The sequence below is a fragment of the Panthera onca genome, chromosome A3, assembly GCF_046562875.1.
Source record: "Panthera onca isolate mPanOnc1 chromosome A3, mPanOnc1 haplotype 2, whole genome shotgun sequence".
NCBI lineage: Eukaryota > Metazoa > Chordata > Mammalia > Carnivora > Felidae > Panthera > Panthera onca.
The window spans coordinates 114357266-114384280 of NC_138341.1; the positions used below are offsets into that span (position 1 = coordinate 114357266).

Sequence of the window (27015 nt, forward strand, 5' to 3'; positions counted from 1 at the left end):
GCTAAGCCATGCAGAGGAACACAGGGGCGCCCTGCGGTTGTGCTGTCACTTCCCGTGCATATGTGTGTGTACACGCACAAACACGTATACACCCTCCCAATGCCAGGAAACAGTCAACTACTCACCCATACACACACACACACACACACACACATACACACTTGCAACACACACACTTTCCTCTGATGCTAGTGATTATTACCTAATGCACATGTGTATGTGTGACTACATGCACACAACCACATACTACACACACAGCCCTCATACACACATATATACAAACTTCTTCACGTATACACACAGCTCCTCGGGCCCCAGATGGCCCAGGTGGGGCCTGGAGTTTGTAATGTGGAAAGAGATGACGGGCCACACTCATGGCGCGTGAAATATGCGTTCGGAGAGAGCCTGAGGTATTAGGTAGCAGGGACTCGGTCATCCACGCACCCTCTCATCCGTTGCCCTTTGAGTTAGGGTTCAGGGTGTGGCCAGGAGCAGGGCTCAGTCAGTGACTGGGGTCAGGGATCAGGTAGCCTCCTGCTCCTCCCGAAAGGGCCACGTTTCTGAGAGAGCTTAGAGCCACCAGGCCTGAGAGGTCGGTGAGTCGTGTCCCTGACTTTGGGCCTGGCCAGGCCCGGCTGGAGTGCTGAGGGGGCCCTGCGAAGAGTGGTCCTCTTTCCAGAGATCTCCTGGCCTAGGAGGCCCCAGGGTGGCCCATCCCCAGGGTCCTGCGGCGCTCGGCAGCAGCCCGGTTACGTGGCCGCCCCACCACATATAGGATGAAACACTTTGGCACAGGCCGTGTTTGCAGGGAAAACACTCGCAACCACAAGCAAACCTGCCCCTCCCTGGGTCCCTTTGCAGTGGGCCCCACACACCTGGGAGCCTCATAAAACAGCTTCCACACCTGCTAGGGTGTGAGGGGCTGAGAATCCACCCATCCCAGAAAACCACCTGAGGTAGGAATGGGAATGGGGCTGGCACCCCTCCGGGGAGGAGCCTCGACTTCCCCATCTGTTTAAGGGGAATACGACTTCCAAGCGCCTTCCACAGAAGGGTCCATCCCCGGTCTTGTGGTGGGACTTTGGGCAAGTGCCACCTCGCTGGGCCTCCATTAGCCCATCTCAGCAGCGGCCCCTCATTCCTAAGTCAGACACAGATCCATCCGCTTGGCTGGGCTGGGTCTGGAGGGGTTTGGGGGCCATGCTAGAGGCCTGCATTTAGGACAGTCCTCAGCTGGTACAGGATAAGGTGAGGACAGGAGCCACCCTGGCTGGGTTCGAACAGCTGGACACTAGGATGGGCTGTCACACTGGGCTGGACTCCTGGCATCAGGAAGAACAGCCTTGGGCTTGGGGGTGGTCAGCCCGGGCTCTCTCCTTGGGGCGGGAGGCTGCTCTCAGTCTCCCTAACCGGGAATCTCCTCCACCTCCTCTGGCATGGCGTGGGTCCTACCGCCGGGCCTAGTTTGCTGTGTGGCCTTAGGCAAAGCCATGTCTTCTCTGGGCCTTGGGGCCTGCTTCCAGTCCAGATCCCCCTGTGGCTCCTGAGGAAGCAGGCTGGGAAGATGATACCTCCCAATGCAGAGATGCAAAACGGACGTGTGAGGGTCTCGGGTAGGGCTGCAATCACCACCCAGGGCTTGCGACCTCCGGGCTGGGGTGGGGTTCAAACGGCCAGTGGGGTGGGAACGCATTCTGGGCAAGCTTTCTGATGCTCGTCCCTGCCCCAGCCCACAGATCTCGGGGAGGCAGTGGCCAGGACAGCCATGGCTCCGGCACGCAGGGTGGGCCTGCTGCTGTCCCTGCTGCTGCCTGTGGTCAGCGCCTCCATGCCGGGCACCGTGGTCAGACTCAACAGGGCCGTGCTGAGCTACGGTAAGAGGCGTGCTGCCGGGCTACCCCGTGTGACAGGGCACGAGCATGGGCACGGTCCCAAGCGTGCCTGCGGATCTGTGAACTCAAAAGCCTTACGGGGACCTGGGTTTTATCCCCTGGGCCGCTGTGTCCCTGGCCCCCAGATAATGGCTGACTAAGTGCGGCTCAGCAAACGCTTATTAAGTAAATGCCCGAGCGGGGGTATATGTCCTGTCTGCCACGCGTGTGCGCACGCACGGCTGTACTCGTGTGGCCCCGCGAGGTGGGCAAGGGTTGGTGTGCGTGTCTGCTTTTGCTTGTGCGTGTCTGCGTGCAAGCCTGAGAGTTCATGGAGATGCATATGCCCATGTGTGCGCCTGAGTGTCAGCACGTGTACTGACTTGTACGCGTGCAAGCGCCATGCACGTGCCTGGGTGTGAGCATACAGGTGTGGCTGCCAGGCCTGCACATGTACATGCGTGCGTGCAGGGTGGGCTGTAGGTGCACACACGTGTGCTGGGGGAAGGCACGTCTGGCACAGAACCGGAGCTGGAGCTCTGTGGGGTTCACAGGAAGAAGACCAGCGCTGCTCTGGGCCCCTCTCGGGCAAGGTCTCTATCCTATGACTCTGTCCGTCCTTCGAAGACCTGCTTCATCCCCCCGGGGAGGGCACAATGAAAAGACGTAGGCCCAGGGAGGGACAAAAGCTACCTCCCAGTTGCCCCCGGGATCCCACCAGAGCTGGGTCAGGGGTGAGAAATCAGAAGCCGTTTCCCCCAAGTCCAGACCAAATTCAGATTACAGCATGGGGCACTCAGGTCAGACAATAGAAGGGACTTTCAGCGGCCCAGGCCACGAAGCACGGAGGCAGCAGCGCCCCTGGCACACATACAGCCTTCCGGGACCTTGTATCCGGGCAGATAGGCAGGCAGTGAAAGGGGTCAGTGACCCGTGTTAGTCTGTCACTGGGGCATGGAGACGTGCGTGGAAACTACAGGCAAGGACATGAGGCTTGCTGCCTTCCGCTGGCCGTCATCGCTCTGCCTGTCCTGTGTGAGCCTCCTTTGTCCCCGAGAGCCATCCCAGGTGTACCTGCGTGTGCTCTTGGTGGAAATCCAGCAGGAGGCTCAGACCGCACACACCTCTTTCTAAGGTGGCGCTGGGTGGCTTCTTAACAGTGTCTCTCCAATCCCGTCTTGCAAACCTGTGTCAGGCGAGCACTGTAGGTGGAGTCTAGGGGCCTGGGTGTGAGTCTTGGCTCAGCCACAGAAGGTCAGGCTGGAGAGGAGTATCGAGAACATAGAGGCCACTGGCCATCTGCTCCAGGTCTAAGGAAAACCAAGGTCCAGAGGGGCGCAGTGGTTTCCTGGTTCCCACAGTGAGTCTGAGTGAAGTCCAGGCTTCTGGACTCTTCATCTGGTGCTCCCTTCCAGCACCATTACCTCTCGTTTTCATCCCACTCATGTTGGATGGTTTAATGAGCACCTCCCTCGCCTGGCCGCACAGGTGCATGAGGAAGCTCAAGGGCTTGGAGGCCAGACGCCTCAGCTGATCCAGCATCCCCTTGCCAGATGTCCTCACTCTCAGTAAACCGGGCACAATGTAGTACCTACGTCATGGAACTGTGAGGAGAGGCAAAGCCCTCAGAACAGTGCTGGGCACAAAAGAGGTGCTAGAGAAGTGACAGTCATTATTATTATACAAATAAATAGCAGTGAAAGCTAACATTTACTGTGCATTGAGGCTTTACAAGGACGCTGTGTGACAGGTACCTTTATAATCATTGCAAATTTACAGACGGGGAAATGGAGGCACAGAGCAGCCACAGTGGTGGTGATAGCAGAGCTGGGATTTGTACCCAGAATCTGAGGGACTCCAGAATCTTCAGCCTCTGGCCCCCCAAGGACAGCACCCCCACTCTCTGTCCCACTCTACTGGGAAATGCTCCTTCTGCTTGGGGACTTGGGGGAAAGCTCCAGAAGAGATGGGATTCGATCAGAGTCTTGCAGAAGGGCAAAGGATGTTCTTGTTTATGAGGAGTGGGGCAGACAAGATTTAGAAAGGCAGGGGGCACCCGGGTGGCTCAGTCAGTTGGGCATCCGACTTCAGCTCAGGTCATGATCTCGCGGTCCGTGAGTTCGAGCCCCGCGTCGGGCTCTGTGTTGACAGCTCAGAGCCTGGAGCCTGCTTCGGATTCTGTGTCTCCCTCGCTCTCTCTGCCCCTCCCCCGCTCTCTGTTTCTGTCTCTCAAAACTAAATAAACATTAAAAAAAAAAAAAAAGATTTCGAAAGGCAGAAGCAAGAAGGGGAAAGGCATGCCTTGCAGGGCCTGGTGTGAGTAACACTCATGGGGACCCAACTGCCTCCCCCACCCCTTCCCTGCCCGTGAGCAAATGTGACACCCTTCCAGTCTCCAAGTCCCCTCTGCCCAAGATGTGGGGCAGGCGGTGGTGGGTGGTGCGGTCTTGCTCAGCAGCTCCCGAGGACAGTCTGACCTCACCTGCTCTGACCCTGCAGTGTCTGAAATTGGGAAAGCCCCGCTCCAGCAGGCCCTGAACGTCACAGTCCCGTATTTCCTGGACTGGAATGGAGAGGTGCATCAGCCCACAAGGTGAGTGCTCCCACCTCCTGGGAGAAATGCTTCAGTCCACTAGATGAGTGCCCCACATATTGGGGAGTGCTCCCTACCAGCTCGAGGGGGGCTTCCCCCATCAGGTACGCCCACCCTTCAGGTGAGTGGTCACAAGATGATTGAGGAGCTGGGACCAAGGTGGAGACATGGGGGTGGGGGTGGTCCTGGGGCCTCTAAATTAGCAGATTTCTGCCCCCAGGAGTCAAGACTGTAGCTCCTGGGTCCCCAGGGCTGGCAAGAGCCTTGGCTACTTCCTCCAAAAGCGAGACACTGAGTTGAGACACAAGTCTGAGCCTAAGTACCCCCAGACTCCTGTAATGAATAGAGACTCAAAGGCAGAGGTGGATGGGGGCCATCTCAAGCTCAGACACCCCCAGGGGCTGAGCCATCTGTCCCCATCCATGTGGGAACAGATTGACTATTGCCAGATCTCTGGATACCCAAGAGAAGTCATATATATATATTTAAAATCTATCAATTTTGGAGGTGCCTGGGTGGCTCAGTGGGTTAAGCAGCTGACTTCAGCTCAGGTCATGATCTCGCGGTCTGTGAGTTTGAGCCCCGCATCGGGCTCTGTGCTGACAGCTCAGAGCCTGGAGCCTGCTTCAGATTCTGTGGCTCCCTCTTTCTCTCTGCCCCTCCCCTGCTCATGCTCTGTCTCTTTCTCTCTCTCAAGAATAAACATTAAAAAAAAAATGATAAAAAAAATCTATAGATTTTGAATGATGGCAACTTACCAAAAAACACTTAAAACTTTAAAACACGATAAAACCACAGCTGGTGTGGAGGCCCCCAGTTTGAGACTCTTAGGGTAGGCCTGGGGCACTGCTCTTGGCTTACAGTGGAGAACTGAGAACGACATAAATACCCAAGAGTCAAGGATTCCTTAATGTTTTATAGTTGGCCACACGTGTCCTTGTTTGTAGAAGCGGGAAGACAGCCAAGGCGGATGTCAAGTGAAAAGAAGCAGGTTCTAGGTCAGCCTGTGTCCGAAAGAGAGTCACAGAAAGATGTCAGCTAAGTGCTAACAGTGAGACTGTTCGAGGGTGGAGTTTTGATGTGACTTTTAAAATTTATGTCATTTTGTATTGTCTGAATTCCCACCTCCAACTGTGCAAGGGAAAACATGACTCATTTAGGAAAAAAAGGAAAAGATAGCTAGTGCTTAGAGGGGTACGTGGGTGGCTCAGTCGGTTAAGCTTCTGACTCTTGATTTCGGCTCAGATCATGACCTCACGGTTGTGAGATCAAGTCCCTGGATCAAGTCCCAGGCTCTGCACTGGGTGTGGAGGCTGCTTGGGATTCTCTCTCTCCCTCTCTCTGGCCCTGACCCCTGCTCTCTCTCTCTCTCAAAAAAAAAAAAAAAAAAAAAAAAGTGCTTAGCGATCAGAATAGGCAGCTTTGAAGGGAATGAGTTTCCCATTCCTGGAGGGCTACAAGCCAAAGCTGTTGACTAGAATGCCATGGAGGGGAGTTTCTGCCTTCTGGAGCCCACCTTCCAAGATTTCCCCACTTCTGTCAGAAACCAAAATCTCTCCAAGACCCGAACAATCATCCCACTCACTTCTTGCCCAAGGCTGGGAATCCTCTCTGCATCCTTTCCCCACCAGCTGGTTGTCCAATAGTGACTTGCATGCCCCCTAGGGTGGAGAACTCACTACCTCTTCCTCATGCCATGGTTCCCACAGTCAGAAAGTCCTTCTTTATAACATCAGCAGCGTGGCTCAGAACACCCACCCCAGAGGTGATTCCAAGGTTTAATGAGGCCACCCCATCACCTCCACTCCCACCCTACAGGATCCAGACGTTGAACATCCGTGTGTCTCACTTCCACCTGAAATTCGTTGCCGACTTCGGGGTGCGATTGTTGGTAGCAGCTAATTTTACTTTCAAGGTCTTTCGGTGAGCGAATCTCCCTGGGGGCAGGGGTGGGCAGCAGGATTTTCAGGGAAGCTCCAAGGGGCAGAGTGAGGGGAGGGGAGTTAGCAAGTCCCAGGACCTGCACCCAAGCTTTCCACTTCCTGTCCAGTGCTCCTTCCCACCCTCCAGTGGGGGAGCGAGACGATGAGAGAATTTCTGAGAACCTGGACCCTGCTCAACAGCTGTGTCCCCGGGGAAGCCATTTCACTCCTGCAGCCCTCAGTTTCCTCCTCTGTGAAGTGGGATGAAACTCTGCAGGATGACTGTGAGGGACACAGTGAACGGATCTGTTGCCATAATTAAAATCACGCCTCCTACAGATGCTCAGTAGATGTAGCTATCAGAATTATCCCCGTGTCCCAGGCACTTTATGTGTGTTTGATTTCCAAACCATCAGCGTGGGCATCCAGAGGGATCTCTTATTTCAACCCCTCTGCGCTGACATGAACACTGTATGAGTGCTCGCTGTGGGCCAGGCTCCACGCAGGGTGTTTTCACATGGCCACCTTATAGAAAGCTCAGCACAGCCCTGAGAGATAGGCACCGTCACGCTATGTCCATTTCACAGAAGAGGAAACTGGGGCTCAGTATGGGGAGTGACTGGCCCAGGGTCTCGCAGTGAGAGGGTATGGGGAACCAGAGTTCAAGCCCATCTGCTGCAATGGCTGTGACCTTGAGTGGAGCGTGGAGGGCTCTGAGCCTGCCCCAGGCGGGGCCATCTCACACCTGCCTGCGTCAAGTGGAGGGCGGGCTCGGGCCGTGGGTGGGGGGGTTTGTAGGGTAGGCTCCGCTGGGTGGTGCCGCTGGGGCTCAGGAATGGTGTCCCACAGAGTCCCAGAGCCCCTGGAGCTGATGCTGCCCGTGGTAGTGCTGGCCGATGCCCATGTGGCCCAGGGCTCCATCGGGACCCCCGTGGTCAGCATCTCTGCCTGCTTCCCGCTCTTCAGCAACGCCAGTGTGTCCCATGGCAGTTCCAGGTGAGTGCCTGGTGAGGGCGGGGCTGCAGAGTCCCAGCTGCCCAGCCTGTGGTACCATTTCTCGAGTTTCCTGCTCAAGCTTTCATCCAATTGCCCCAAGGGGCTTAAGAGACCCCCAGTATCACACCTGTTTTATGGCTGAGGACACTGAGGCTCAGGGAGGGGAAGGGACTTGCCCAAGGCCACACGGCGAGGCCATGTCCCCTCCACTGCGCTCCCCCTCCCCCGACCCACAGCACATGACGATGCACAGCCATTACCATACTGCTCAGGGAGGATGCTGGCCTGATGTGGCTCTTAGGGACCTCAGAGGTCTCTCCCTGCAGAGATGGGGATTCTGAGGCCCAGGGAGCTGGGACCCGTCAACCTCACTGTGAGTCAGGGCTGCATCTAAAGCTGACAGGGGCTCCCACCTCCAGAGCACCTGCTGTGTGCTGTGCAGGTTCTAAGCCCTTCACGACGTCACAGTAGTCCTACCAGGAAGATGTAAGTATTTCCTTGTTTTATGGGAGAACAAATGGAGACCCAGAACAGTTAAGTAACTTGTCCAAGTAACACAGCTGGCAAACGGTGGAGTGCGTTCAAACCCCCGTAGCCTGACTCACCTCCTGCATGATGTGTACCTTCTCACATGTGAGCTGGGTGGGCGTTTGGGACTGGCCTTTCTCCCCCCAGAGGGGGCTGGGCATAAGCCCGCCCATCTTGGGTTCCATGATCTTCACGTGTAACACATGACCCCTCGCCGTCCTCGCGGGCAGGGGCTGCTCATGGAGAGGAAAGCCCAGAAGTTAAAGACATTAGAAACACAGCTGTCCTTCTCCCACCTCCCTTGAGGTGCAGTTCAGTGAGCTTGGGCTGAGGCTTGGATCAACATTTATGAATGGATAAAGAAGATATAGCACACACACACACACACACACACTGGAATATTACTCAGCCATAAAAAAGAAAGAAATCTTACCATTTGCAATGACATGGATGCAAAACAAAATGAGTCAGTCAGAGAAAGGCAAATACCATATGATTTTACTCACATGTGAAATTTAACAAACAAAACAAACCAGCAAAGGGAAAAAGAGAGAGAGAGTCAAAATAAGAAACAGACTCTTAACTATAGAGAAACACTGATGGTTACCAGAGGGGAGGGGGTGTGGGGGGGAAACAGGTGATGGGGAGGAAGGAGTGCACCTGCCTTGAGGAGTGCGGGGTGATGTACAGAAGTATCGAGTCACTAACTTATACACCTGAAACTAATATGACACTGTATGTTAACTATACTGGAATTTAAATAAAAACTTAAAGTAAAAAACCCCGAAGAACTATAGTCCTATGGATCCCCGCTGAGAAACAACTTAGACCCATCTCCCATTGTTCAGAGGGGAAACTGAGGCGCAGAATGAGGAAGGGACTCTCCTGGCTGTGTCACCGAGAACTGGAGCCTGAGCAGGAAGCACCCCCAGCTCCCTGGGCTCAGAGTGGCCATGAAGCCAGCGGGCCAAGGACGGGGCTGAGTCCAGCTTTCACAGCGTCTTCTCTGTCTCCCCTGAGCCTGACCTCATAATCACGTTTTGGCCACTTCCGAACCTCCAAACCAGTGACCTCTTTTTTGAGGCTCAGTTTCCTCATCTGCGGGGACAATGGTGCCAGCACTGCGTCTGGCACATGGGAGTGAAGAATGGGATTCACTGGCCCCCCCTGGCTCAGGGGAGACCCTTGTCTCTGAGACTGTGGGCCGGGAGAAACGGGCCGGAATGGGTGCCCCGGAGCTCAGGAGCGTTTTCTGTGACTCTCCCTCAGCGTGGCCCCGGGGCTGCTGGCCCTGGTGCAGAAGCACGTCAGAGCTGTCCTGCGGAACAAGGTAAATAGACCTCCTGCCAGATCTCCCCGGGGCCAGGCCATTGCTTCCCCGTGAAGGTGTGGTGCATGAATGGGGGACTGTAGGCATGGGGGCATTGGGACTGTCAGTGCTTTTTCTAAAATAGAAGGCCATGGGACTTCTCCAATTTTCCCACGAGGGCAGGAAAGAGGCTGAGGGGAAGGTCTGGGGCAGTGACAGAGAGGACGAAATAAGGGTGGATTTGGGGGCTGCGGGGAAGGGAGGCCCCTGCTCCTGGGCCAGCCCCAGTTCCATGCCGGAGGGTGGCGGGGAGGCAGTGCTATCAGCGGCCGTAAGCTTGTGAAAAAGACAAAAGGAAGGTGGACAAGAGCATGGGCACTGGAGCCAGGTGTGGCCTGGGCTTGAATCCTGGTCCCCTCCTTCCCGGCTGTGACACTCGGACAAGTCACCGAACCTCCCTCGGACCCCATTTCCACATGCGCAGCACAGAGAGTAAACCTCCCTCTCCAGCCAGGTAGGGTGGAGTTGAGCACATTAACATCTGTGAAGAGCTTCGAACAGTTTTGGCAGAGTGAGCGCTGTGATTCCTGTCTCTATTTCCAGCCTTGTCATTCGTCAGAGACAGTGCCTCTGGAGCTAGGGTCGCACTGCCAAGGGCGGGCCGCTTCTCCACCTCTGCCCCTTCCCACGCCACCCCATCTCCTGATTTGGTCCCTACAACCCCAAATCAACCCACTCGGTGCCATCCCACACCCAACAGAGGCAGGCCCCAGTGTTCCCATCTTGCAGATGGGAAGACTGAGGCCCAAGGGCTGAAGGCAGTACAGCCCGACCTGGCCCACTCCTCTGCCTCCTGGCCTCCCCTGGCCCAGCCCCAGCAGCTCTGTCTGGACCAGGCTGTGACCACCCTTGGCCTTGTGGGCTCTCCTTGCCCCACCTTCTATCACACTGACCCCGGCTTAATACACTTCTCGGGCTGCCCACTGTGCCCAGAACTCTGGACTTGCTCGCTGACCACTGTCTGCCCTCCCCGTGTGCAGCACCCATCCCCCAGCTGGCCTCTGGGCCCCAGTGCAGCAGGCTCCTTGACCCGATTGTCCGGTCCCAGCTGTGGTCCCCTCCTGCTGTGTCCCACTGCCCCCGTTCTTTCCTCGACGCTCATGGGCCCCAACTTCTTTGAATCCTCAGTGCCCAGGAGAGGTGCTGGAAGATGCCCACTGGGTGGCCGAGGAAGGAAGGGATTCCGGACCTTGGTGGGCCAGAGGAGGCTTCCAGACTGGAACCCTAGACCCTCCCCGCCTCACCCCTCCAGCCCCAGTGCCACCCTAACCAGCCTCCGCCTCTGTCTTGCCACAGCTGTGCCTGAGTGTCTCCAACCTGGTGCAGGGCCTCAACGTCCACCTGGGCACTTTAATTGGTAAGAACTGGGGCCCAGGGGGAGGGTGCTGGGGCCTCTGAGCCCCTTCTGGGGTCCCTAAGACCCTTCAAAGGGCCCCCTAGTCAGGGCTGACCTCTGGGAGATCAACCGTAGGATGACTGAACAATTATTGATGGACTTGGGGAATCTCCAAATTCTAGAATCACGTCTTCGAATGTTTGCCGTGTGCGTGCAAGTGTGCACATGCGTGTGGGGGCGGGGTGGGGGAGTACATTCAGTCTGCAGTTGCCTCCTCCCCTGCCTGGAGACTCAGAGACCCCATTGTCCCCTGGTTTTGTTCCCACATCTCCCACGTTCTTTGCCAGACTCTCCCCACTGGCAGTTTGGGGCTTCGTGTATTCTATTTCCCGCTGGACACCTTCTCCGGCAGGCTTCTCTGACTCAGCACATGAACTCAAGCTCGTCTGCTCCCAAGTGCCCCTGCCCCCACTTGCCTTCTCAGCCACCATCCACCCATCCAGAGGCGAGCCTCCCTCTCCTCTCCATCTTCCATCTGGCTTGTTGGCCTCTGATTTTTCCAGGGGTCTTCATATGCAGGAGTACTGGGAGTATACTAGGAGCAAGGCCTGTGGGGATAACCATCCCCTGCCCCAAGCAGACCCTGAGACAAGCTGCTAGCCTATGTGGCCTGAATGGGGTGGGTCCTAGGGGTACTGGTTGGGGAGGGGTGCCTGTGGGAGGGGAAGGAAGGTGTATTCTTGAGCAGAGGCGCTATGGTGGGCAACTGGGGCTCATGCCACCGGGGGGCTCTTGGCGGCCGAGGCCAATGTGCCTGCATCCTGCCCGAGGGACAAGAGCTGGGGTGTTCATCTGCCAACACCGGTCACATCCCCACTGCCCCCCACGCCTGCCTCCGCTACCACGGCCGGGCTCCCAGGGCTCGGAGCCACAAGTGCATGGTCCACGTGGAAGGGTGGCTGCAGTAGTGACCTGAACAAGGCTGGGTCAGGACTTGATCTTACGACACAAAGCTAAAAGCTGTGAAAGCAGGCAGGCCTCGTTTTGTTCCAGCGGTTGTTTATCCGCATTAATGACACGCTGGCCCTGGTGGGGCGCCTGTGCGGCTCAGTCGGTTAAGCGTCCGACTTTGGCTCAGGTCATGATCTCATGGCTCTGGGTTCGATCCCTGCATCAGGCTCTGTGCTGACAGCTCGGAGCGTGGAGCCCGCTTCGGGTTCTGTGTCTCCCTCTCTTCTCTCTCTCTCTCTCTCTCTCTCTCTCTTAAAAGTAAATAAACATTAAAAAAGAAAAAAACCCACTCTGACCATCACCTGCCCTGCCCCGGTCGGGTCAAAGAGTGCATCCTTTGTTGATCCGGGGGTCATATGTGCTCCCGAGCCTCAGCATAATCCAGGGCTCCCTCCGTTTCACCGCAAACCGGTCTTAAAGATGCTCCTGTTGGAAGCACACCTTCCTCTATCTGAGCACTTTGCCCGGGACTCTAGTGCTTCTCCATGTCACCATCGCTGCCTCTGTAAAATCCAGAGGCGTTGACTGCCGGCAGATACGCCTTGCAATGGGAGTCAGGGCTTTACCTCTTAGCTGTCACGCAGTGTGGGACAGGTGTGCGGGGACAGGAGGCAGGGCGGCATGCTGGTGTCAGGTCCGGAGGGATGGCCGACAGGGTCCATGTTTATCTGTGGTGGGTTCTTCAGTGAAGACTTTCGTATCAGGGTAGCTTTGGCTTTCTTGGGCAAACGTTCAACAGCAGTCCCGTGAGGCGGCCTCCATCCCCCCAGTTTCTAGACGGAAAATTGGAGGCTCCGAGTCTAAAATCCTCGGCACGGTGCTAGAACCACCCATGAGCTGGCTCACGCTGGCTTTCTCCTCCGCACGTGTCCACCCACTGCTCTGCCCACACGTCATGGCCCGACTCACCGTCCCCGCAGGGAACAGTCCTTGATTTGGCCTCCTCCCCTCATTGCTGCAGCCCCCCCCCCCGCCTCATACTAACCTTAACAGGAGGCACTGAGACGTCAAGGAAACTGGACCTGGAACCAAAGGACATGAAGTTAAATCCTGGCTTTGTTGCTCAAATGCTGTGTGGTCTCAGGAAGTCACTCCACCTCTCTGAGCCTGACGAGTTCAATCCAAACAAACGGGGCTCAAAATCCCTATTTCTCCCGTGTGCTGCTATGGGACAGCACAGGGTAAGTGCCTGGTGGGCAGTAGGTTCAACAAACATTCGTCCCTCCCTTCTCCCTCGTGGAGTTAGCGCCATCAAGATGCTTGTGGCTGGGCTCATAGCAAAGACCAGCTCTTGCCCTTTTCTTTGAGGAATTAAAAAAAATCTGGTAAAGGAAATCTAAACGTCCAGCCCTAGGGGACTCTTTATACGAGTCACGTACACCTACAGCGTGGAGTGACAGGAGCCATTAAAAGGCATAGCTTAAAAGGGCGTTTAATCACCCAGCAGCATGCCTGGCAAAATACAGTATAATAAAAGCTAATATTTACTGTAGTATTATTAGCTCCGTTTTACAGATGGAGAAACCGAGGCAGCCTGCCTTGAGAGCCGTGCTCTTGACTAAGCTATAACGCCACCCCGTAAAGAAACCACAGAAGGACCCACAGCCACACACGGCTTCAGTGCAGCTTTACTGAGGGGAGGACAGATGGCAGGGAGTTAGTCTCTGCAGGAGAAAATACCGACAAAAATAAATTTGAGATTCTGGGCTATATTTTTTCCATCTTTCAAAAAAAAAAACCCTTCTGTATGTCCACAGTGCAGTATTTAAACATTTTTAATGTTTTTATTCATTTTGAAAACATATAGTAATTTTCTCTTTTAAGTGTCCAGTCCTCTGAGTTCTGACAAATGCATACAATTGCGTAACCACCTCCAAACTTGAGCTACAGAACACCTCGCCAGCCCCGCAGATTCCTCTGGGCTGCCCCCCTCCTCCCACCCCAATCTTCTGACGGCCACGGAGCTGTAGAAATGGAGTCATACTATATTGCTTTTACAAGCACAAGAAATTTCCAGAATACTGAGGAAACAAAATTAAATCCGGAGGAGACATTAGAAAATCAGACCAAAATCTGATGGACACACACACACGCACACACACACAACACCCACACACTTTGGTCATTCAGAGCCTTGGAGGACCTATTGCTAAAAGCTGGGTTTTCTTGACCACAGGGTTGAGCCTTCACCTGCCATGCCGGCTAGCCTAGCCGTGTCCAGAGATGTGGCTCCCACGAGTGACTCACCCTTTGCAACCTTCCCAGTCACAATATTCTGAGCTTTGGGGGAACTTGCCTTATAGCAATTGGACTGTAATTGGAACAAAAGTTTCCCTGAGGGTCTCTTGGGGAGCAGCACTGCTCTGCTCCCGCAGTGCATGGTCCCAGGGGCATGTGCCTTTGGACTTTCTGTAGGAGGCTGTGTGATCAGGTGGAGAGAGACAGACAGGTATCCAGTCCTGGGCACAACTGAGCTCACCAAACTCTGTGTGTGTGTGTGTATGCGTGTGTGTGTGTAAAATGGGCTCCTAGCCTTACAGGCTCGTGGTAAAGATTGAATGGGACAGTGTAAGTCAAATGTCCAGACCTTGACACATGTGAGCTCCGTTCTTTTTCTGCCGTCCCTTCTTGCTTTCTTCAGGGGATATCTGTGTCTAGAGTGACCCTTCCCTTTCCTTCTAACTTGGGGTCTCTAGTCTTCCATTGATTCGGAAAGCGAGAAACCAAAACTATTAGAATTGTGTGTAAAGTAAGACTCCACAGGTTGTAAGCAGCTGAATCTTGGGTGCGTGCATTTTGTGACATAAGTTCACTTACTCAGAGACCTTTTTTTTTTCTTACCTCCTCGGCTTCTTGGCCTGGGTAGTCAGATAATTGAGTTTTCTGGATAGGTGAGGCATTGGTAGGTAAGGCTAAGGATGCCATGTTTTCTTCTTCATCCTGCTTTCATTTAGGCCTCAACCCTGTGGGTCCAGAGTCCCAGATTCGCTACTCCATGATCAGTGTGCCCAACATCACTAAGGACTACATTTCCTTGGATATCAACGTAAGTGCCACCTTGTCAGCCCAGGGTCCTTGGGCTTGTTGCTTCTGGCGTCTTTGGACTACAGGAGGGAGGAGGAGCTGGAATGGCCTTCCAGGCGGGAGCAAGGCATGCGGGCAAAGGTGTGAGGCTGGACAGCATGTGACATATGGGTGGGTGGCATCTCAGAGCCCCAGGTTCTGTGATGGAGCCACCACCCTGCTGAGGCCCCATCGCTTTTCTCCCTCTCACCACCCCCCAACCCCATAGGCCGTTCTCTTCCTACTGGGCAAGCCCATTGTCCTGCCCGTGGACGCCACCCCCTTTGTGCTGCCACTGCACGTGGGTGCCAATGGAACCATGGCAACCGTGGGTCTCTCCCAGGACCTGTTTGACTCTGTCCTCCTGCTGCTGCAGAAGGCTGGTGCCCTCAACCTGGACATCACAGGGCAGCTGGTGAGGGTCGGACCTGCTGCCCAGGGCACGTGGGACAGGCACGCCCGGTGGCCCAGCCTGGGGAGGCCCCGCAAAGGTCAAATTGTGGGTGGGGCAGCTCGAGATCTGGGGCCACGGGTTGGCTGTTGGAAAGGTTAAATGGGGGTTACGGGGAGGCAAAAGCTGGTCTCGCTTGGGGAGTGGCTGCCCTCAAACCTGTCGTGATGTGGGGTCTGATTTCAGGAGTCAGGTGACAACCTACTCAACACATCTGTGCTGGGCCAGCTCATCCCCGAGGTTGGTGACATTTTCGGTCATTTCGGGGGCTGAGGCCCAGCTGGGACTGGAGTGGGGGAGTCTCTCTGGCTGTGGGGTCTCTGCTGGCTCGTATGTGTCCCATGCGGCCTTCAGTGTCTGTCCTTGTAGCTACACCTGCTCTATCTGAGGAGCGCCCCCAGCTCCTATGCTGTTTCCCTCCTATGCCCTCATCCAGGCACTGCCCTCTGCCCAGAAGGCCTTTTCTGCTTCCTTTTCTCTCATTCATCTTCAAGACCAAGCTTGGGGTTACCTCCTAGGGGAGGCCCCGACCCCTAGCCTGGTCCAGGAGCCTTCTCAAGCTCCCTCGGCCCCTGAATTCCTGTCCCTCCTGGCACAGATCACAAGGCTACCACCCCTTCAGGCGGGGTGTCCCTGAGGACACCGGCCTGAGACCCAGTCACATCTGAGCAGAGACGGAGGGGTGAGGAGTGGAGAGTCCACCCAGCATTTGCCCCTAGGTGCCCTCCTCCCTCTCTCCCTCCCCTCGTCCCCAGGTGGCCCGCTGGTTCCCCAAGCCCATGCCTGTGGCGCTCAAGGTGCAGCTGGGCGCCACACCCGTGGTCACACTCCATACCCACAATGCCACGCTTCAGCTGCAGCCCTTCGTGGAGGTCCGGGCAGTGGCTTCCAACTCAGCTTTCCGGTCCCTTTTCTCCTTTGATATGGTGAGTGAGGTGGGCTGGTGGGACTGGCTGGGAGGGTGGTGACACCCAAGACCCCACTTCGGCACCACTTTCCTCACTTGCTCTGCTCTGCTCTGTTCACACTGGGCTCCTTGCTGTTCTTTCACTATGCCATGACATTCCTGCCACAGGACCTTTGCATGTGCTGTCCCCTGTGCCCAGGACACTCTTCCCCTAGCTCTTGGCATGGCTGGCTTCTCCTCTTTCAGGTCTCAGCTTAAAAGTTGCAACCCTTTTTTGGGGGCGTTTAGGTGGCTCAGTCAGTTAAGCGTCCGACTTCAGCTCAGGTTGTGATCTCAAGGTCTGTGAGTTCAAGCCCCGCATCGGACTCTGTGCTGACAGCTCAGAGCCTGGAGCCTGTTTCAGATTCTGTGTCTCCCTCTCTCTCTGCCCCTCCCCTGCTCATGCTCTGTCTCTCTCCGTCTCAAAAATAAATAAAAACATTAAAAAAAATTTTTCTTTTAAAGTTTCAGCCCTTTTCAGGGCAGGCTTTTTGAACCACCCTGAGAAAGCTAGGCCCCACCAGCCCTCTCCATGCTACCACTCTGCCTTCACAGCACCTGCCACTCTCTGCAAGGCCTTTGTCTGGTTACTTTGGTTATTGTTCACCTCCCCTGGCCTGTGAGCGTTCCCAAGGGCAGAGACCTGGTCTGTCTCGTTCACACTGTGTTTGTCCCAGGGCTGTGTGCAGGGCCCGGCACCTCCGGGGGCTCCACAAACACCTGAATCAGTCAGGGAAGGGGTGGCAGCTAGTGGCCAACTGAGGACTCCCACGTGGGTCTGTGCTCTTTGACCTTGCTCTCCCTCGTGCCAGGTTGTGAACCTGAGCCTCCAGCTCTCTGTGTCCAAGTTGAAGCTTCGGGGGACCACATCTGTGCTGGGGTAAGGAAGGCCTCTTGGATCCAGCAGCCTCAGTGTGTTCCTCTGTGCAATGGGCCTGCAGCCCCTTGTCACAGTGTCACCCATCAGTGTCCGGCAGGGGAGCCTGGAATGCAGCACATGGTACATGGTGGGGGCGGGGGGGGGGGGACTAGGCCCCAGCACTAACCCTCCTGCTTCTCTTCCAGGGATATCCAGCTCGCCGTGGCCTCTTCCAATGTGGGCTTCATTGATGTGAGTGTGGGGCTGGGGTCTCCAGAGACCCCCTCACTGGGTTGGGCAGACCTTGAGCTGTGTGCTTGCACACAAGTGCACCTGTACGAACCACCGTGATCGAGCTTCCTCCTGGGGTGCCTGGGGACAGTGGCCAGTCTGTCTTGCCCAGGCTGTCTGTCGGCTGGTCAGTCGGTCCCTCAGCCTCGGTTCTTCAGTGGGGCCCGTCAGTTAGCTTGCCTGTCACTGCCTGGTGGTCAATGACCGGTCAGGCCAAGAATCACTGAGTCTTGTCGGTAATCAGACAAGCCAGCGTTGGACAGGGTTGGCTGCTCCTTCAGTCATGTGCCGTGGCCGGGTCGTTAGCCACCACGCTGTCTTTTGCTGGCTGGCCTGTCAGTCACTACGGTCCATCAGTCTATCCACCATCAGTCCATCTGTCCATTGGCCAGCACCAATAAGGCAGCCGGTCCCCTGGCATCGGGCAGTCTGCCAGCCACCTGTTGGGCACACATTGTCAGCCAGGTGCTGGTCTGTCTCCTCTCCCGAGAGCGGTTTCTGGGGGCCAGATGCTCAGAAAGCTGTCCTGACCCCAGGAGTAGCTGGGCTCTGCTTGGAGGCAGGACTGGGATGACCTGCCCTCCTCCCCACACCCGTCCCTCTGCCATTTGTGTGCCTGTCTGTGTCTGTCGTCGTGTTCATGTGTGGCCCATCTGTCCATCTCTCTCGGCCCCTCACTGGAGCGGGCCGACGGCCTCCCCGACTACGTGGCTGTAGACAGATCAAGTGCACCCACTCATGGACGCCGTGTTCAAGAAGCCCCTGCTGGATCACCTCAACGGTGAGCCCCGCCCTCCACGCCAGTAGGCCCCTACGGTCCCCTGCTGACCCTCCTCTGCTCCAGGTTCCCTTCTAGCCCCCTACCCACCACCAGGGCTCAGAGGTTATGAGGGTGGGCGTTTTTAAGTTTTTTTCCCCTCCCTAAGCCTCAGGTGTCCCTTCTGTAAAATGAGTCTAATAATAATGGCTCCCACTCCCTGGCTGTCTGTGGGACTCAGTCACGAGGCACGTGAGGACTTCAGCACGGGGTGGTGTTCCCTTGCGGCCCCCTGGCTGACCTGTTTCTCCTTCCCCTCCTGCAGCTCTCCTGGGCATGGGGATTGCCCTCCCCAACGTGGTCAACCTCCACTATGTCGACACTGAGGTCTTTGTCTATGAGGTGAGAGCCTTTGGATGTGACCACATGGGCTTCCTCCTCCCTCGGGGGAAGGCTGGGCTCAGCGAGGCAGGGGTGCCTCCCACCCTTCTTTCCCAGTAGTATGAACAGTGGGGTCTCTGGGTCAGCCAGGCCTGGGATGTCCTCTGTTCCTGTCAAGACCATGCCATGAATCCTTGGCTGTAACGAGACGGAAAATTTCAGATGTTTAGAGACATTGGTACAAGGGTCCTCAACAAATATGCCAGGCCACATTAGGGGACTCAGTTATCCCACGATCTATGCCCGGGGCTGGGGGCACAACCTCTTTGGTGTCTGTGGAAGATGACACATACAGGCTTCTTCCGGTTTTATACACAAACCTCCATAGGCCGGATGGGGGACGGGGGCTTCCAGACCCTTCTAAAATCACCTTCCCTGTTGGGAAACTGTGGGCCCAGGGTGAAATTCCATCTTCACTGCCCAGGGTGAGACCTTACAACTTCTTGCCGTGTCACCTGAGATATAAATGATAATACTCTTTCTATTCACTCATCAAGACGTACAAAGGACAGAAAGCTTAGCCAAGGTCCCTCAAGCCCAACATCTGTGTGTGTTATTCACATCTTCCGAGTGGGACCATTGATGTTTTCCCAGGGATGATGCCCATGTTGCTTTAGAACTATGGTCCGAAGGCACTTGGGTGATCCACTCCCCCGCCCCCCAAAAAAGGAACAACTATCACATGTTGGAACTTGGGGCTATTAGTGAAAATTTCCCGGAGACTCTCCCAGATAGGCAAGGTCAGTGGCTGACCCACCCGCCGGGGTGCTCACCAATCTAGCCAACTGGGTCCAAAGTCAAAGGTCTCTAGACCAGCACTGTCCAAAAACACGTTCTGTGAGGATGGAAATCTGCACTGTCCAACACGGTAGCTGCTCTCAGCCCCTGGGCACAAGTGGCTGTTGGACACTTGAAATGTGGCCAGTACAACTAAGAAGCTGAATTGTAAATTTCATGTAATTTTAATTGGCTTTAATTTAATAATGGCTACTGCACCGGACCATGTATGAGCTACAGGTGGGCAGGGCCTGGGTCTGGCTTGTCTCCAGCACGTGGAACAGGGCTCGGCTTGCGGCAGATGCTCAATGAAGATTTGTGGAAGGAATGACTTGATGACTGGCAGGCCCTGGGCACGGTTCTGCAGTGCAGGGAGGGAGGATATAGGGAAGGCGTCTGGCTCTCCCGGGGAGACCCGGACGTGGAGAAGCTGGTCCCAACGGCGTCCACAAGCATGCACTGAGCCCCAACCCCATGCTGGGGGCTCTGCCCTTCTGCCCTGGCTGCATCCTCGTTGTAGGCCTATAGAGTGGCCACTCCCAAGTGACAGCAGGAAGCTGAGTCCCAGAGAGGCGAAAGACGGCCCTCAGGATACCTGCAGCAAGAGTGGCAGAACATGAGCTCAAAGCCAGGCTGATGGGGCGGCTGGAGGCCCTACTGGCCCTCGTGTGGCCTCTGACCTGGCCCATGGTTTTCCTTGCCCTCCAGGGCTACGTCGTGATATCCAGCGGACTCTTATACCAGCGCTGAGGTGGGACCACCAGGGGAGCTGAGAGTGGGCCAGCTGCCTGCTTCAAGGTCTCTCTTACCTCAAGCCACTTGGGAAACTGAGGCAAAGCCACATTTAGCCATCACCGGCAAGCCAGATGATCCAGCCAGGCTGTTTAATCTCCACTGAGTGCCTGATCTCCCCTCCCCCCTCCCCTCTCCCTCTTTCCCCCTCCCCCGCCCTCCTTCCCTCCCCTCCTCCCGCCTCCCTCCTCCGTCCCTGTGAGCACAGACCATTTCTCCAGGCTGTACAGACCTGTCCCCTCTCGCATTAAACATTTTCTCGCTGCAACCTCCAGCCAGACCCAGTGAACTCTGTGCAAACCTGAGGCTAGTTGCCTATATCCAATTATTGGGTCCTGTTTGTCCCCGGAGCCACCAGAGCCACCTGGCAGAAGAAGAGGATGTGACCACATCTCTGCTGACTGTATCTATTGACTCCCTCACCTCCTTGCCCCGGGAAGCTCATATTTTGAAAGGGGACCCTGGAGAGCAACACAGATGGCTGGCAGTTACCAATGTCATAGTGGGACTTTAGGCACTGTGTCCTCAGCTGGTGGCATTTCCCCTCTACAGTGTCAAGTCCCATCTTGCTCCTAGCACCTCAGAAGAGCCTCATGAGTCAGGCAGGCAGGCTGTGGGGTTTCATTTGCCAGATGCAGGGACTGAGGCCCAGCAAGGAGAGGAGCATGGCAAGTGGCAGAGTGGGATGGTGGCAGGCTTCTAGGACAGGGCCCTTCCAGGACTCCAGAAATAAGATGTCCAGTGCCCTCTTCCATCACCAGCACCCCATCTGGGGTGTCCTTGGGTCACAAGCCTCAGGTGACAGGGAGTGCACTGCCTTCTTGGGCGGCGTCTCTGTCTTTGGCTTACTGGGACACAGGTAAGGGTCTGTTGGAAGGAAGGGACTTGCCTCCTCCTGGGTCTGTGGTCTCAAGTGTGTCTAAGTCCTTTCCCTTTGAAAGCTCTTCAGACTCAGCGGCTCACGCACGACAAGATGGCCTAGGGAAGACCAAGGGACGCGAACCCTGGCAAGCCAAAGCCATGTGATTTTCTTCCCTTGATAAGCTAAGCTCTTCGCCAGACAGAGTGTTCCTTCCTGCCTAGATATACGGGATTCACATTCTGTTTATTTCTCTGCGGGAAAAGGCCTGAATTCCCACCAAGACCTTTGGTACAGTGTGACACTAACAGGTCACCCTCTAAGGGTTACAGGTTCATCCCGACTCGGTGTGACAGGCTGAGGGGCTTGGAGCGACCCCAGGGTCTGGGTGGTAGGGAGGGGCACGGGCAGCGCTGAGAAAAGGGAAGGCCCGACCCTAACATCCAACCTCACGATTGTGCTCAGGACAGCACGGCTGTTATTTCATTTGCTTGCTTAGTGAATTCATTCATTAATCCTACTTTTATCTGGACTTAAAATAGGCTCAGTCCAGGGCTAGGTGATTTGGAATATGAGAAAGGCAAAAATTTTAAGAATACAGACCCAACCAGGAGAGAAAGTTAATAGCTTAGAAAAGGATTGTAAGCTCGGTATATAGGGTCCATCTATTAAGTGGCCAGTCCAGTGATCCAACCTTCCTTCCTTCCTTCCTTCCTTCCTTCCATCCATCCATCCATCCATCCATCTGTCCATCCACATATCTACCCATTTATCCAATCAGCTTCCTCACCCAGATAGGCCTTTGTTTGTACCCATGATGTGCCTGGTTCTATAATAGATGCTCCTTTGAGAGGAAGGGATGAGCACTGGGGAGGTGGCGGCTGCATGCAGACACGTGTGGGTGCTTACAGAGGGAGGCCGGGCCCTGGCACTGGCAAGAGGCTTTCAGATCGGATGCACCAGAGGGGTGGGATGGGGGGTGAGGTAAGCGCTCTGGTTTGTTTGGAAAGGGCTGCAGAGAGCCTGTGCCAGGCTGAGGCTGCAGGGTGGCAGAGGGGGTCACATTCTGGGCCAGTTGGACGGTCTTGCAGCCACACGACTAAGTAAGTGCAGGAAGCCCCTTCCTCTTGCACGCCCCTCCCATGCCCGCAGCTGAGGGCACACTCACTCTAAAGGGGAAACGCTGAAACAAATCTGAGTGTGGGAGGGTGCATGCAGAGCAGTGGGACAGTCACTGCTGACACGTGGGGCAGAGAAGGCGAGCCTGCGCCCTCTCAGGTCTGGTCTGGCTCCTTCACGGGTCGCGTCCCCCCGCCTTCCGCACACACCTTGCACACACTTTCTCTCTGAGCCGTTGCTCTTTCTCCCCCTGGGACACCTGAATCTGAACCAGTTTACCCCTGTCCGCCAGCTCAAATGCAGTCTCCCCTGGCCACACCCAAACCCCTCCACCCTGGTGACTCTGACGTGCTTCAATTTCAGACCACTGTCGTTGGGGCCTGTGGCTTCCCTCACAGAGCCTAGCATGGCAGGTGCATATAAATGTGTGGTTAGTGAGCTGCTGACCTTTGCATATGCTTGGTCCGGGCTTGCCCCAACCCCCAGCCCCAAGAAGCCGCGTGGAGACCAAGCCCCGTAGGTAAATGGGGGAGCCACCTTTGTTGTGTCCCCAAAGCATCTCCAGAGAGGGGAAAGATGGCACCGAACTTCAGAACCAGCCCAGTCTTCTGTGTCAGAGACGTAGGGGGAGGAGGGGGGCTGGGAGGATTCCCTGGAGGAAGCAGGCTGAATCTGGAGCAGTGGTGGGCGGGTGTTATAGGGGACCAGGCAGGGCGATCCTGGGGTGTGTGGAAGGGAGGTCAGACGGGCAGGCGGGAGCCTTCTTGGGTGTGCCTTGGAAGGTCTTGGCCTGGGATCTGGAGTCCCTTGGATCCAGATTTAACTCCTGGTTGTGCCATCACTTGCTGTATGACCTTGAGCCTCAGTTTCTCCATCTGTAAAATGGAGAAAATTGCCAAAGTGCTCGTCTCATAGGGTGGTCCTAAGGTTTAAATGCTCTAGTGCAGATCAAACACTTAGCAGGATGCCTGGCGCAGGTCACGGGCGCAGTAAACGGCCCTCTTATTGCTTTTATTATTGGCTGAATGAAAGCTGGGTCAGAGCAGCTTTGAGAGGTCTAGCCACAAGCTTGCTGGGCCATTATTCCCCGCGGGAACCCTGAAGCCACATGGCGACCCAGGGCCCCAGGAAAAACTCTCTGCTTCCTTACAATAATTTCATTTTTCGGGAGCTTGCCTCCTACCTGGCCATTGGAAGTCAGTTAGGACCAGTTTACTTTGAACTTGGGGGGACAGGGGATGACATGAAGGTCCTTTTCCCTCTCGGAAAGCGTCTTGTTATTCTTCTCACAATTATAGAGAGGATAAAACAGCAGCCAAGGCCACACTGTGGGGACAGTGGCTGGGGCTGGGGCCCAGATCGCTGACACTAGGCAGGGGGCTTCTCCAGCCTTCCCGCTCTCCCCACAGTACCTGGGATGGCCCTAGGGGGAGGCAAGGAAAGCCAGGTGACCTGAGGTACACCAGGGCAGATTTGCACTGCAGGGGGAGGGCAGGTGAGGCTTGTCTGTCCCTCTGTCTGTTGGGGGTGGATCAGCAGGGATAAAATGATGCTATCTGTAGACTGACTCCTCCAGCTCAGGGCTCGGATCAGGGTGAAGACTGGCTGGGCTGGCCCAAGCCCTTCTCTCCTCCTGTCCCAACCTGGCTTCAGTCCTGCTGATCTCAGGCAGGTCCTTGCCCCCTCTGGCCTCAGTGGCCTCATGTGCACATTGGGCACAGCAGCATCCTCCAACGTTCAGACCTATGGGCTCCCTGTAGGTAGATGAGGAAAACCTCAGGCCTCCAGCACCCCCCTGCGACTCTCCCTCACTCTCGAGGTGCCCCCAGCCAGGCCCCCCGAGGGCCTCATGGTAAGCACACCAGAGGCTGGACACCCAAGGCCTGGGTTCCGGCCCCAGCTCTGTGGCCAGCCTGCGTGTGGCCCTGGGATCACTCTGCCTTCATTGTCCTCTAGGTTTGGAGCTCGAGAGAAGCTCACCTGGTATTTGCCAGCTCCTGGCATTTCCTCCAGGAGGGTCCCTCTGATGATAACCCACAGGGCCATTAGCTCCCGGTGCCCTGTATGAGTCTCAGATGCTCCAGGCAATGCTGACCAGGCCTTTGCATCGCCGGCACCTGCCTGAGACACCTGTCCACTGCCTTGAAGAGCTGGCTTTGCTCACCCTTCAGGCATCAGCTCCAACACCCTCTGCTCCAGGAATCTTTGGCTCTAATGTCAAGCCCTTTCTTCTCTTCCTATCCCATCCCCCTGGTTCAGCGGCTTCCACCACCCTTACCTCCCCAGGAATAGACCTGGCTCTATGATTATTGATTTGTCACATGCCCGTCTCCCACTATAGGCTCCATGAGGAGCCCCAACACCCTGTTCACTGCAGCACCCCTAGTAGGCCTGGCACACAGTAGGTTCTCAATCAATGTGGAAGAAACAGATGAGTGCCCACTATGTGTCCAGCCTGGTGGGAGGCGCTGAGTCCAGGGGAGGGGGCAGCGTGAGCCCTGTGGCCTGCTAAGGCAACCGCATCCCCTCCCCAGTGCCCACCCTCATGCAGCCACCCAGGCTCCCCAGCCACTCTCCTCCTCTGTGCTATTTACATTGGAACGGACTGAAGCATCACGTGAACATCAGGGCTCTGTTCTTTGGACCTCTAGATAATTATCTGGGCCTTATTAAGCCCTTAATTATCCAAACAGCTAATCAGGCTCCCGAATATAAGGACTTTCTCACTCCTGGGTCAGGAGGCAGAGGTCGGTCATCTGCAGGATATCCTTGGGCTCAGCAAGGTAAGGACAGGCCCCACCTGTGGAACTCTCCCCAGAGAATGTCTTTTACAGTTGAGAACACTGGGGCCCAGAGACAGGAAGGGACTTGCCTGAGATCACACAGCAAGGGCTTGGATCTATGTCCTGACGGCTACCCAGTGCTCCCCACCTAACAGGAAGCCACTGAACATTGAAATCTTCAGATGCTGCAGGACTTAGGCAAGATCAAGGAGACAGAAGACCTGAGGGGCCTCCTTGGGCTCCATCTGAAGCTGAGGGAAGACCATGGAGGTCCTTCTTTGCAGGAGCTCACAGCTGAGCTGGGACAACAGTGGCAGGGAGCAGGCAGCTAGGCATTTGTCAGGCAAAGAGAGGGAGGAAGGGACTTCAGGTGGAGGAAAATGTGTGAGCAAAGGATGGGGTGGGGGCAGCAGGGAACACTCATCTTGGGTGGGATGGATTAAGAATACAATCAAGTTCAAGCTGTGATCTTTGAAACTGAGGGTGGTTGGGGATGGAGGGGAGGCTTCCCGGCGGAGGAAGCAAAGACTGAAATTAAGACTTGATGGACAGGCAGGCTGTGGATGGGTGGGGGGAGGGCATTCTAAGAGGATGGAACAGCTCAGGCAAAAGTCAAGCAAAGTCAGAAACAAAACCCTGGCATTGACCGTGTGTCCTAGAAATACCTGCGCGACGTTGTTACCCCAAGGGCAAAAAATCCTGCCCGAGTAGCCTTACTGCCTGGCAATAGGTCTGGCCTGGGAATGTGGAGACTGAGGTGGTGCTTTCTTGGGGCTCAGTCTCCCCAGCTGGGAGCCGGGGCTGGGGCTGGAGGAGACCTTCACCAAGCCCCTACCAGCTCTGACACCCTGACACCAAACTTCACAGTTCCCTTGGGGATGATTTTCAAAGACACTTGGCACTGGGCATGCATGTACCCGGCACATGCCCGTGGCACACGAGTGTGTGTGTCCATAGAGGTCAAGGAAACACCAAGAGTGATTATATTCAAGCCCAGATAGAGCTTTACAAATTGAATAGGATGAGAGAGAAGTAGATCACACTTTCATTTAGCAAATATTGTGATCATAGGCCTGAATGGTCTCCCTGGGGCGGTCGTTGTTGTTGTTGTTGTTGTTGTTGTTGTTGTTTTACCGTTTATTTATTTTGAGAGAGAGAGAGAGAGAGCATGCACGAGAGAGTGGGGGAGGGGCAGGGAGAGAGGAAGAGAGAGAATCCCAAGCAGGCTCTACACTGTCAGTGCAGTGGGGCTCGAACTCACGAACTCTGAGATCAGGACCTGAGTGGAGGTCAAGAGTTGGATGCCCAACCGACGGAGCCGCCCAGGTGCCCCTCCCTGGCTTTTTAAAAGCTGCCTGCTTCTCATCCTTCAGATCTCAGCCTGAATATCTCCTCAGAGTCCTTCCCTGAGCACCCCACACCATGCCCCGTGCGCACACACATACACAACTCATGCATTTTATCCCATTCTATCACTTCTCTTTAAGATTCAGGAGGAGCAGGACTCTCTCTGCCACGTGTACCTTGTAGCCCGGCCTGCCTGGCACATAGTAGGCACTCAATAAATGTGAGGCAAATGAATGAACGCAGGTATGGGCTCGGAGTGGGGAGGCGGCCCCGGTAGGCGCCCCTCTCTCTGGATCCGCGCAGCCCTCAGTGGCTGAGCCTGCTGTTAGCAGGAGTCCAACTAGAGCTCCCGTCTCTGGGTGACACGGGCCAGGCCCTGCGGTCCCTTCTGGATTCTTTTCAGCCACAGCTCAAACCTGAAATAAACACTTGGCCTCTGCTTGGGAGCATTTCAGGTCTCAGTAGATGAGAGGGAGGGGTTTCTGGGGGCCCAGGGTTGGGGGTGAGGCTTTTCTGGGCACCTTGAAGGGCCTGGAGTAGGAGGTCTACTCACTGCCTGTGGGACTGTGGGTGTGTGCCTCAGTTTCTCTTTTGGTGTGGTAATGTCTCATCTCAAGGGGTCTTAAGGGGCTGTAAGTTGAGATTTCTGAAGGTGAGACTGAGCTGGAGGGAGTGGGGGTGCCATTGGCTGTAGTGTCAGGGTTGGGGGAGCAGAGGGCCCCCGTTCCCATGCTGCCTTGGGAGTTCCCAGTCCCCTCTGCGGCCCCAGCATTGCCTGGCACTGAGCTGCACTTGGACTCATGCAAAACTGCAGCTGAACCTCCCACCACCCCCTTTACGCAGGCTGGTCAGAACACGCATCACGCTGACCGATGGGGAAACTGAGGCTTAGAGGGGGAAGTGA

The 27015-nt window shown here is 55.6% G+C and overlaps 1 protein-coding gene and 1 long non-coding RNA gene across 2 annotated transcripts; one reads left to right on the forward strand and one right to left on the reverse strand.

The window, feature by feature from the left end:
- Window positions 1-1710: 1710 nt before the first annotated feature.
- On the forward strand, window positions 1711-20264 carry BPIFB2 (BPI fold containing family B member 2). The gene is made up of 15 exons (XM_078444151.2): window positions 1711-1874; window positions 4371-4464; window positions 6283-6387; window positions 7236-7382; window positions 9180-9240; window positions 10576-10636; window positions 14581-14672; window positions 14919-15104; window positions 15327-15380; window positions 15896-16066; window positions 16899-16966; window positions 17152-17197; window positions 17954-18017; window positions 18319-18395; window positions 19920-20264. The coding sequence occupies exons 1-15, from the start codon at window positions 1766-1768 to the stop codon at window positions 19959-19961; spliced, it is 1377 nt and encodes a 458-aa protein (XP_078300277.2). The 5' UTR covers window positions 1711-1765; the 3' UTR covers window positions 19962-20264.
- On the reverse strand, window positions 10673-14905 carry LOC144615883 (uncharacterized). Its single transcript, XR_013554541.2, has 4 exons — window positions 14468-14905; window positions 12612-12648; window positions 12193-12399; window positions 10673-11223 (listed from the first exon to the last, which is right to left on the reverse strand). It is a non-coding gene; the product is annotated as an uncharacterized LOC144615883 (long non-coding RNA).
- Window positions 20265-27015: the final 6751 nt, after the last annotated feature.

What these genes read in the sequence shown, in the direction of transcription:
- BPIFB2 (XM_078444151.2), top strand. Translation starts at nt 1,766, where the DNA reads ATGGCTCCGGCACGCAGGGTGGGCCTGCTGCTGTCCCTGCTGCTGCCT. An exon ending in CAGGGCCGTGCTGAGCTACG is followed by an intron (nt 1,875 to 4,370) that starts GTAAGAGGCGTG and finishes CTGACCCTGCAG; the next exon opens with TGTCTGAAATTGGGAAAGCC. An exon ending in GTGTCCCATGGCAGTTCCAG is followed by an intron (nt 7,383 to 9,179) that starts GTGAGTGCCTGG and finishes ACTCTCCCTCAG; the next exon opens with CGTGGCCCCGGGGCTGCTGG.